This window comes from Emys orbicularis, chromosome 2, assembly GCF_028017835.1.
Source record: "Emys orbicularis isolate rEmyOrb1 chromosome 2, rEmyOrb1.hap1, whole genome shotgun sequence".
Taxonomy (NCBI): domain Eukaryota; kingdom Metazoa; phylum Chordata; order Testudines; family Emydidae; genus Emys; species Emys orbicularis.
Genome location: NC_088684.1, coordinates 296462461 through 296474762, shown reverse-complemented (window position 1 = coordinate 296474762; position 12302 = coordinate 296462461). Strand labels below are relative to the sequence as shown.

At 45.6% G+C, this 12302-nt stretch overlaps 1 protein-coding gene across 1 annotated transcript in view; it reads left to right on the top strand.

The window, feature by feature from the left end:
* The window catches only part of MAP4 (microtubule associated protein 4), a 257932-nt gene that overhangs the window by 170523 nt on the left and 75107 nt on the right, over window positions 1-12302 (top strand). Inside the window, exons 11-12 of the mRNA XM_065399719.1 lie at window positions 1861-2031; window positions 6775-6942. Coding sequence (XP_065255791.1) covers window positions 1861-2031; window positions 6775-6942 — 339 coding nt within the window. The remainder of the gene's footprint in view (window positions 1-1860; window positions 2032-6774; window positions 6943-12302) is intronic.

The window sequence follows — 12302 nt, the reverse complement described above, 5'->3', positions numbered from 1 at the left end:
AGGTAGTGCATTCATCCAAAGTAAATATTGCTCTGATCTGTCTTAAACTCAGCCTCCTGGTTGCAGCTCAACTCTGCTGCCAAGGTATGCACAATAGGAAATGGCTCACAAGGGTATTTCATGTATACAATATGGAACTGATATTTTATTGTCCATTTTAGGACTTTGCATTGCTCTAAAGCACTATGGAATCTTTGGGGGAAATCAAGGTTTCAGAGAGAGATTTAGTGCAAGCCGTCAAAAGGCATGTTTACCCATCCCTAGTGGCAATTATTTTGTGTACATATTATGGTATCCAAAATATGTACTATAGGTTCCAAGATATGCCAAGTGATGTATAGACAAATAAGAAGACATAGTGCCTGCCTCAAAGGGCCTCTAATCTGAATAGGGCCTATTAGATTTTGTTGCTGGATAGATACATTTTTTGGCAGTTTTGCCAGGTTGCTTTAGCTAAAGAATTCAGGGATTGAGGACAGGGATATTAAATGAGAAATGTTTGTATTCTGGCAGTGGGCAGGGGATTTTATTGTGTATGGGGCATGATCATTATAGTCCGTGCTGTACATTCAGAAGAAGCTAGCATGGTTCCTGCTGAGTTGAAGTTATGATTTAAGTTTGACAGACAGTATAGTTCAGACTCTCAATACGGGAAAGGTAAGCTGTAAAGTACACCCTGGTAAGGATAGCAGTCACTTTTTAAATGTTATTCACTTAATTCTTTAGTGTCTTAACATTGGTAGGCTTTTGGGTAGAAGTGAGTTTTTAAAGGGAGAGGTTTTAACTAAAAGCAGCAGGCTAGGGAATGAGCCGTGAGGGGTGGTATGGAAGAAGTTGTGAATAAAAGAGCCAGACAGTGTGGGCAGATGTATTTAAACAGGCAGTTTTAAGAAGTGGATAGGCTTCCAGGAGAAGTGAGAAGGAGGAAATGAAGGCAGAAACACAGGTTACGGGGGTGTAGAGAAGATGAAGAGAAGTTGAGATTTTCTGTGGGAGGCCAGAGTAATCAATGAAAGGATAAGATTAGGGGAATGGAATAGTCAGAATAGTAGGAATGGGGATATCATTTTGCATGATCTGAAAGGGAATGGGTTGAGAATCAGGTTAGCTAGCGAGGAAGGGGTGACAGTAACTGACACCAGTGGTAACCACAGCCTGAACAAAGATTTTGGGGATCCAGATGGAGAAGAAGAATGAGAGGAAATTCAAGACAATGCAATGATAATGGCTGATGGAAGGAGAAGTAAGGACATGGTATAGGTGGGCAAAAAGTGGTATTTCACTATGCTTAGTCTGAGCTGCTGACGAGACAGCTAGAATGAAATCGGAGGGACAGTTGGAGAGGTGAGATTGGACAAGTAGGGAATTATGATAGTTGGAGCCATGAGAGTAAAGAGTTCATTTGTAGATAAAGTGTAAAGTAAAAAGAAGAGGACCGAAGAAAGAACCTGGAGAGATCTCCGGAGAAGTGGGGGAGGAGGATCTGCCACAAGAGCAGCTGGTGAGGCAGGACAGCAGAGATGTAAAAGCCCAAGTTGAAGAGAATTCTGGAGTGAACGAGCAGGCAGTAGAAAAAGAGGTTCAGGAAATCCCTTAGACTTACGCAGGAGGAGGTCAGAGTAGGCTCATACTTACTGGAGAGTTTGGGAAGAGCAGTTTCAAAGGAACAGATGGTAACTGGATTGCCTGGGATTAGGAGGGAGCCAGAGGACAAGAATTCAAGGCACTGTGAATAGACTGCTTTCTCAAGGAACTTGGAGGCAAATTGGGGGAGGGAGGAGAGTAGTTGGAGAGGTAAGTTGGGGTCTCAACTGTTTACAAGTAGAAAAACCACTAACTTTTAAAATTTGTTGTAAACAGTATCGTTTGCCCCAACTGTGGTAATGGAACAAAAAATGACGGTCCCACAAGCCTCTACTCCTGGTGCAGATAGAATTCCTGTGCTAGAGAATGTGGAAGAGAATAAACCATCTCCCAGCAAACATACAGAGCATCTTCTGAAGCCAAATGAAGAACTCCCAGAGCTGGCAGGTGAGAAATCTATAAACCTGGGTACAAAATCAAGAGGGCTTCTTTGTTGTGGAGTGAGCATTTTTGATTGAGCGTAACTCTTCTCCCTCCCAATTTCTCTCTCACACTATTCCTCCGCCTTTGGCAGAAACCATGCAAAGAAGACTTCAGCCCCAAGGTGAATGTTTTGAAAAGTTATGAGCATGTGAAAATGGGGGGTTATATTAGAAACTGTTTCTCAGCCTCAACCTGGGGGGGTAACCGCTGCAGATTGCTGTAATGTAGATATGATTTCCATTAAGGACATGGGAGGGAATTTGTATTTCTTTTCCTTTTTTTCCCCATGCATATTTGTTGTATCCATTGAATGTGGTGGTTGGTTTATTACAATTTTTATTTTTTATATCTTTGTATAAAGTAATTAAATGTATATAACTTAAAAAATTCAAGGTAATTAAAAATCTAATAGGTTCTAATGTGATGACTTTAAAAGAACTAAATTGTGTCTGAATTTTATGTCCCTGTTAATTTTTTATGTATATAATAATAATAATAAGCCCTTAAATGTAGTACATCAATCCACATTTTGGAAGCTGTGTCCAAACTTTAATTTTTAATCAGCGTTGTGAACAGAGTATTTGTTTTAGCTAGCGTGTTACAAGATGTTTTTGTCCCTTTTTTAGGTGAAGTTAACGGTTAACTTTCTCCTGTATTTTGGTAGTTTTGCAAGCCTCCTTGTTAGTTGATACAGTTAACAAATATTGGGAAAAGCAACTGTACAGTGATAAAGCATTACAAGTTCAGTTTGAGTTGTGTGAAAGCCTGTGTTGTATGAACTCTTGATCCTTCTTCAAGTGTTTGCTCATGTCAATTCCATTCTAGGTGTGTGCGTGCACCCATGTGCGCAGTCATCAGAGATTTTTGCCTTAGCAGTATCTGTAGGGCCAGCCATGTTGCCCCCTTGAGTGCCGCGCTCATGCGTCGATATATCAGGCGCCGCTGGCCCTATGCCCTCTCAGTTTCTTCTTACCGCCCGTAGTGGTCAGTCAGAGTGCCTTTCCTTGCATAGCAAGGGCTAGCGGTTTTGTCTCTTCTGACTTCGAGCGTTAGGGCCTTGTAAATAGTTTGTTTATAGTAGTTAGTGTTAAGTGTAGTTAGAAGTTACTCCCAGTGGGGACCTTGCCCCAGGCGGGGCATGCCCTGCTCTCCGGGGTTTAAGCCCTGAGCGGACTGTAACAGGCCTAGGCCTGTAAGTGACCCATACACCAGCTGCCTCAAGTGCCTGGGGGAAGCACATGTGAAGGACAAGTGTCGTATTTGTACACATTTTTGACCCAGGACTCAGAAAGAGCAGGATATTCATTTCCAGGCTCTTCTCATTTCCGGCCCTTCATCCAGCTTCCGAGTCGTCCCTCCAAGACTCACCTAATACCTTAGTCTCGGTGCACAGCACACCCCTGGCTCCGCCCGGCACTGCTCCCCATCGCTGGTGCCCAAAAAGAAAACAAAGAACCCTGGCTCCACGGCACCGGGCAAGAAAGACCATGGGACATTGGGCAAAGGACTCAGTTTGGGCTGCCCAGCCACTCTGAAGCCCACGTGTACGTGCCTCCCCGGTCAGGGCCCGTAGCCCCTTAAAGGATCCACCACTGGCTCCCGGGAGCAGTAGGGGACCCAAACTCCTGATAGCAACGAGGGAGCAGAGGTCTCCACCCACACTGCTGGCACCACCGATGCCGCAGGAAATGGCAAAGGCTCCCCACGAGATCAAGCCAGCAACTAACAGCTCTCAGGGCAGTGGAGCGCTGCCGATGCCCCAAGACAAGGCAGTGCTCTCCTCCGCGCCGCAGATCTCCAGAGTTGCAGTCCAGATCCTCTGGAGCTCGCCCTTGGTCACAGGCACCGCGATCGCGGTCCCCGCAGTCTCAACACGGATCACCTAAGGGGGAGGCGCTAGTCTCCATACTACTGGCACTGTTCGCCCTCCTGCCAGTCATCCTCTTGGCGCAGATCTCGGTTGCCTGCCCTGTGGGAGCACTCCCCGTCACAACTCCGGTCCCCCCAGCACCAGTCCCCTCGATACCGGCACCGATCCTCTCATTCCAGGCACCGGTCTCCAGCGGCAACGGTCAGCAGGCAGATGCAGGTGTCGATGGCCCCACCGTGGTCACCGGAAGGTGATTCCTCTGGCATGGAAGGGCAGTTCAGCCCCTTGCCCAGACTCCATCAGCATGATTGGGCTCCTGGGGCTGCGTCGACATTGACGGCGCTGTCTTGGCAGCGTGGCCAGTGGCCAGCGCAGTGGCCTTATTGGAGCACGTTGGGCTTGCCAGTCATGACGAAGCCCCCTTCGCACTGCTCATCTGCCGCTGCCTCGGAGCAACATTTGGCAGCACCAACGGCACCAGGCTCGGTTCATGAGTCACGCTTGGAGGTCAGGGTAGAGGACACTGCACCCACCCCTAAACCTCCCTCCCCCATGGGCATGATGCTCTGGGGCCACCGTCAGTGGTACAGTCGTAGTCTTCATCTCCGGATGAGGCGGGCGCAGGCCCCTTGAGGGACAGCCCGCCGGACGATTTTAAAGAACAGCAGGACCTTCTTCGATGGGTGGCCAAGAACTTGGGCCTAGAGGTGGAGCAGATGGCCGAGCAGGCGGACACTTTGTTCAACTTCCTCTCAGCCTCTACCCCTGCCCATGTTGCACTACTGGTGCATGATGGGGTCCTCAAAATTGACAAGGCCCTCTGGCAAACCCCGTCTTTCATCTCTCTCACCTCCAAAAGGTCCGAAAAGAAGTACTTTGTCCCGGCCAAAGGGTTCGAGTACCTTTATACCCACCCACCTCCGTGCTCGTTGGTTGTCTGCAGCCAACGAAAAAGACAAGCAGGGGCACACCAGCTCAACTCCCAAAAATAAAGAGGCCAAAAGACTTTTGGGACAAAAATTTATTCCACTGCCAGCCTACAATTCCAGGTGGCAAACCATCAGGCCCTCTTGGGCAGATACAGTTTTAACTTATTATTGGACTCCCTTCATAAGTTCAAGGAGTCCCTCCCGCGGGCTTTGGCACCCTGGTAGATGAAGGCACCGTGGCGGCTAGGAGCTCCCTCCAAATGGGGTGGGATGTGGCGGACTCGGCAGCCAGGGGGGTCGCGTCAGTGGTGGTGATGAGGCGCAGCTCCTGGCTTCAGACCTCTGGCCTTTCCCAAGAGATGCAGACCTCCATCTAGGACCTCCCTTTCGATGGGAACAGTCTCTTCTCCGAACAGACGGATGTGAGACTGCATGGGTTGAAGGACACTCGGGCCACCCTTCGCTCACTGGGGATGTATACGCCGCAGTCTGCATGGAAGCCGTTCCGGCTGCTCCCGCCGCCAAGGCCTTGGCAGCCTCGTCAGGGGTCTGCAAGGAGAAGGGATAGAGACATGAGTTTTAGTCGTTGCCGCCCTTCCTTCTCCCGTACAGCCCAGCCCAGTGAAGCATCCATTTTGAAGGTGCGCTTCAGAGCAATGCCCCAGTCAATTTCCTGGATCCACCTTGTTCTTTCCTCGACTGTCTTTGTCCCTACTGTTCGGCCCAGTTGCAGGTCACCTCGGACCACTGGATGCTGGACATAGTATCTCGGGGCTGTATCCTGCAATTTTCCACCACCCCTCCGTCCCACCCACCTCTCTTCACGGACCCTTCTCACAAGCAACACCTTGTTCAAGAGGTCGAGAATCTCGTGCACCTGGGGGCAGTGGAGGAGGTCCCTTGGGACATGAAAGGGTTCTATTCCCGCTATTTCCTAATCCCGAAGGCAAAAGGGGGCCTCAGACCCATCCTGGACCTGCGTTGCCTCAACAAGTCTCTCATAAAGTTGAAGTTTTGCATGGTCTCCCTGGCCTCCATCATCCCCTCCCTGGATCCAGGAGACTGGTACGCCACCCTCAACTAGGGCACACGCATCATCAGTGGCTTTCCTGGCACAGGTACCAATCCAAGAGATCTGTAGGGCCACTACATGGTCATCTGCCCACATGTTTGTGTCTCATCATGCGCTTACCCAGCAAGCTTGAGATGATGCTGGCTTTGGCAGAGTAGTGCAGCTGCAAGACCGTGAACTCTGAGCCCACCTTCATTGATACTGCTTGCGAGTCACCTAAAACGGAATAGACATGAGCAAGTACTTGAAGAAAAACAGTTACCCACCATTTTTGTAACTACTGTTCTTCAAGATGTGCTGCTCATGTCCATTACATTACCCGTGCTCCTGCCCCTCTGTCAGAGTTGTCGGCAAGAAGGAACTGAGAGGGCATAGGGCCGGCGGCGCCTGATATACCAACACCTGAGCACGGCACTCACGGGGGCGGCACAGCTGGCTCTATGAATACCGCTAAGGCAAAAATCTCCGACCGCGCACATGGGCACGCACACACGTAAAATGGAATGGACATGAGCAACACATCTCGAAGAACAACAGTTACGAAAAAGGTGGGTAACCATTTTTTCTTTCAAGAAAAGAGGCTTGACCTGTCTTCAGATAGCAAAGACAATCTTGTATATTTCACCTTTGACACTGCAACCATTTTGTAGGGTATTTGTCAAAGGGAGCTTGAGGGAGGAATATATGTAGACAGATTACAGAATCTTGTAAATTGCATCTATATTCTAAACCAAAATGTACCCTTTTCTATATGCCTGTGTGTAAAATATTGGTTACACTCATTCATCAGATGTGAAACATCCCATCTTATTGTGTTTTTTGTGTTTCAATTACAGTGGAAGCAAAAGAACCATTGACATTAATAGAAACTAAAGAAACCCTTCCAGAAAAAACAACTCCAGCTGCTGACCTGGCCATAGTAGAGAAGCTGAAGGAAGAGGCTGAGCTTAGTCATGCCCACCATACAGAACCTCCACAAAAGAAATCTCCACTGGAACCTACAGGTAGAGATTTGACAGTAGCTAGAATTTAGAATTAAAATATATTTTCTCTCTGAATACCATTCTTCCTTCTCCTGCTAGCTGCGTTTGTCTTACCCTTCAGCCACATGGGCAAGCACGCGATTTTCTACAGCCAGCATTGTGCTGTTTTGTGAATTCATCACAATGATTCTGCTTGCACTTTGCCTCCAGTCTCTGCCCTGTCCCCTCTTTTTAAATGGTTTAATCTCCTTGGTTTCAGGACTATGAGTCCAAATTTGGATGCTGCTGTTATTTTCGTTGGGGGGCTGGCTTATGTCTTCACTGCTAAAGCATTTAAACGTTCACCTTCCTTCTCTTCTAATGCCATTTCCAACATGGCTCTTATTTTGGTGTTAAGACAAACCCAGTGTTCCTTGATTCTAGTAAAATAATGTTCATGGCAAATTCCTTTTCCAAATTGAGGTGTGTAGCTCAAAGAGGAAAACATAGTTTTGTCCCTGCTCCACTATCTCACCTCTCCATTGAGCCTAGATTGCTTATGTTTCTGACTGGAGGCTGGTTTGTGGGACCAGGGCGATGTAAGAAATGACTGACACTCTCTAAAGTTAATGGCTTATAATTGAGGAAACTAGTGCTATCTACATCTGAGTACAGAAAATTATTTTTCTTTTGATGAAGTTTTGCCTTCCACTGCTTTACGGGTGCTGTGGGAAACTAACTTCTAGCTTTTTCTTCCCATGACATCCACACGCTTTCTTCTTGAGCCTTACCTTTCCACTATACTTCTATTTCCTACTCAGGAAAGTTTCTAAACTAGAGGGTTGTAACTGGTGTAGCTGCTGTCTTGTCGTGCTAAGATAACAGGAAAAATGGATCCCTAATGCCTTTTCTAAATATTGGTAATTTCTCACTACAAGAACAGTTGTTTTATGGGAGTAAAGATCACCCACTGTACAAAAAATGACTGTTTAATCTCTGTCATTGATCTATTTGACTTTCCAATAACATAAAGAAATTAAACATAAAACCTATTTTAAAGTTAGCTTTCTTAAACATCACCACTAAAACTGGGTTTGGGGTTAGTATGGGATCAGTGTGTTTAAAAGTTCTGCATATATGACTGAGGCGGTCAATAAAATAAAAAATTGGCTAACATCAGACTTTTTAGCAAATAGTTGCTCTGATACTTGAGCAAACTTCCTGTATTCCAGGTGTACCTACTGCACAAGTAAGGCAAGCTAACAAATCAAGTGACCGCAGGTTTGGCAGAGTAAAACCTGCAGCAGTGCCTGGTGCAGATGTCCCCGAGGAACTTCTAGTAGGTCTCCCACAACAGAAGAGTACTGACCCAAAAGCAGACCCCTTTTCTATGGCAGAACTTGGCTGGGTCTCTGGAACATTCTCTCGGACTAGGGCACCACATAAAAAGGCAGCCGGGCAGCTACTCAGCATGCCGTCTGAATTTGTGGAGAGCCAGAGAGATGTACCTAGAGAGAGCTGGGATTCAGAAGGTTCTCCAGTGATTGTGAAGAAGAAGAAGAAGAAACAGAAACAAAAGAGAAACCAGCAGCCAAGAACAATGGAATTAGGGGATGAAAATGTAGAAGTTTCTAAAGCTCCCAAAGTTCCTCTCTTTGCTGCTGAACTGCAAAAGCCAGACGTCCCCTTTGTCCTGCCTGCTGAAGGTGTCAAAGAGCACTCTACTCCCTCAGGAGAGGGCCAGAGGAAGGGAACTTCAAATGTACCAAGGGATGCTAAGGCAGGAACTGAAAGCCACCTCTTAGATGATCAAAATATTATCTCAAGTCCCACAGCAGGCCAGCAGAGCCTGAAAACTGAAGGACCATTTAAATTTTTGTTGGATGCAAAAGCTGGAAAAGTCATGAAACAGGAAGAAATGAAAGATGACAGTTTGTTGCAGTCTAAAAGCAAAAACAAACAGGTACCCTTGGAGAAGCTAGAATGCAAGGCAGAACACACTAAGATGGGGGATCCTGCATCAGCACGGACACAAACCAAGCCTATTGAAATAAGTTTTGTTGATAAAAACAAAAAGATTGAGTGTAAACATTCAGATCTTAATGCATCTCTTTCAAAAGGCATCAACCTAAATAAAGTGGAAACTCCTTTGGCGGCCAAACCTGTAGAAATTAGCCTTATTGATGAAAATAAGGAGATTAAGTGCATATCTCCCAAGCATGTAGCAGCAGATGAGACAGTTCCAAGTGAACTTCAGACTCCCAGTGGGGCACTGATGGGAGAGAAACCAAAGAAAAGAGGTAGTGATGAAAAAAGCAGAAAGACTGAAAATGGTTTCTCTAAGCAGCCTGCTGTTTTAGAGATTAAGACAGATACAACCAATCTTCCTGCTGCAGCAAAGAGAGTCGACAAAACTAAAGAAACAGATTCCTTTGATAAAAGCCAAGAGACTGGCTCTATTACTGCAGAGCCTCCATTGGAAACTGCAACAGATATTACTAAAGTACCCCTTATACCATTGGCGTCAGACAAACCTAAAGAGGGCATTGCTGGGAAAAACAAAAAGGCTGACTTCAGTTTTTCAGAGCAGCCATTTCTTTTGGAGACTAAGACGGATACAGCCAAACTTCCTGCTCCTGCTCAGACAGTCGACATAGATAACATAGATTTCAGTGATAAAAGCAAGCAGACTGGATTCGATCATCCAACTGTGACAGATCCCAACATGGCACTGGTTACAGATAAACCTAAAAAGAGGGGTAGTGATGGGAAGAACAAAAAGGTTAAAAATTCCTCTGAGCAGCCAGTTCTTCTGGAGGCTGAGAGAGACCCAGACAAACTTCCTGCTGTAGCTAAGACAGCTGGCAAAACTAAAGAAATAATCTTTACTGATAAAGACAAAGAGCCTGGCTTTGCTATTGCAGATCATCCATTGGAGGATATGACAGGTCCCAGTACTGCAAAGGTGGCAGAGAAGCCTAAGAAAAGGACTAGTGATGGAAAAAACAAAAAGGCTGAAAAAGGTTATTTCCAGCAGCCATTTTTTCTGGAGGCTAAGGAAGACACAAGCAGTCTTCCTGTTGTAATGGAGAAGGATGACAAAACTAAAAAAATATGTTTCACTGATAAAGGTAAAGAGACTGATTTTACTACTGCAGATCCTCTGTTGGAGGGTGCAACAGCTACAATGGAGGTACAAGGTCCCACTACAACACTGGTAACAGAAGAACCTAAAAATGGTATTACTGGGAAAAGTGAAAAGGCTGAATTCAGTATTTCAGAACAGCCACTTCTTTTGGAGACTAAGCCAGATGTGGCCAAACTTCCTGCTAGTGCTGAGACAATTAGCAAAACAAAGGAAGATAGTTTGATGGATAAAAGCAAAGAGACTGGGTTTACTACAGATTCCAGTAGAGCACTGATGACTGACAAACCTAAAGAGAAGGGCAGTGATAGGAAAGGCAAAAAAGTTGAAAAAAGTTATTTTGAGCAGCCTTTTCTTCTGGAGACTAAGACAGACACAAGCAAGCTTCCTACTGTAATGGAAAAGGCTGAAAAAATGAAAGAAATGGGTTTTGCTGATATAGGCAAGGAGCCTATCTTTACTACAACAGGGCATCAGCTGGAGAATTTGACAGATACAACCAAGGTACAAGTTCCCACTATGAAACTGATAACAGAAAAACCTAAAATAAAGGAAAGTAATAAAAAAAGTTTCTTTGAACAACTTGTTCCCTCAGATTATAAAATGGACACAGCAAAGTCCGAAACACGCATCAAAACTAAAGAAATTCATTCCTCTGATAAAGGCAAGGAGACTGATTTTACTACTTTAGAGCACCTCTTGGAGGATATAAGCGATGCAGCTAAGGCACACATTCCCATTACAGAACTGGTGGCAGACAAACCTAAGAAGAGGTGTAGTGATGGGAAAAGCAAAAAGATTGAAAATAGTGCTGAGCACCTTGCTGTCTTGGAGGCAAAGACAGACTCCGTTAAACTTCCTGCGGTAGTCGAGGAGGCCAATAAAATTAAAGAAACTCACTCTACTGATAAAGGCAAGGAGACTCCATTTACTACTTCAGAGCATCTGTTGGAGGATATAATAGATACAGCTAAAATACAAACTCCCATTACACCACTGGTGACAGGAAAACCAAAAGAGAATAATAAGGGGAACAGCACAAAGGCTGATGTTGGTTTGGAGAAGCCATTTCTTTTGGAGACTAAAGTAGATGCAGCCACACTTCCTGGTGGTGCTGATGAGATCGTCGACAAAACTGAAGCTGTAAGTTCCACTGATAAAAACAAGGAGGCTGGATTTACTATTTTAGAACATCAAACGATGACAGATCCCAGTCCAGCACTGGTGACCAATAAGTCTAAAAAGAGGGGTAATGATGGAAAAAACAGAGAGGCTAAAAATGCCACTGAGCAGCCAGTTCTTTTGGAGATTAAGACCGACAAAAGCAAAATACCGCCCCCCAGAGTAACTGATCTGGAGTACCAAATGGAAGAAATGGGTCTTGTAGATGAAAACCAAAATATTAAAAATTTCCCCTCTGAGCATCAAATGCTTTGGGATAATAAGGGTCACTTGTTCACACCCTACGCTCAGTCTAGAGCAGTTGGTGTTGACAGAGTTGGCAAAGCTTGTTCTATAGACAAAAATCAAGGGCTTGCGAGTATCTTTCCAGAGTATCCAGTAAAGGATGAAGGAAGTAAGGTGTCACTGCCTCCTGCAGTGGTTTTGGAGGGCACCAACAAAGAGTCAAGCACAGGTGACAAAAGGGAGAAAAATAAACACAGCCGTTATGAGCATTCAGTCAAACTGGAAGGTGAAGAGGCTGGCGTACAGGCTTTCACTTCAGTGAAGGAGGGTGATAAAATCAAAGTGACTAGTGCTGGGGATAAGAAGAAGAAAAGTAAACGGCCTTCCTTGGATTCTCCAGTTAAACAGGATGCCAAGGCAGGAAGGGATGAAGTGCACACTTCCATTTTAGCAGAGATTGATGACAAAGAAATAAGTTTCACTGGTGAAAAGCAAAGCACTGAATGTGCTTCCTTGGAGCATCTGGTGAAGGAGACAGATGCCATAAAGGGAACAATTCCCACAGATGCCAAAGTGACGGACAAAATGGAAGGAAGTAGCTATGCTGGTGAGAAGGATGTTGGATGCATCTCTCCGGAACTTACAGTGCAATGGGAGAATAAAGCAGAAGCAGTTGTTCTGCAGGTTCTAGCTACAGCGGAGGTGGTGAACAAGGCTAAAGAGGCTGAGCTGGGTGAACAAAGCTTCTCTGAGTGCCCGGTTAGTTTAGAAAAAAAGACAGATGCAGCCGAGGTTGCTAGTGTGACTCTGAGAGATGCCCAAACAGAGGAAATCAGTCCTACTGATAAAA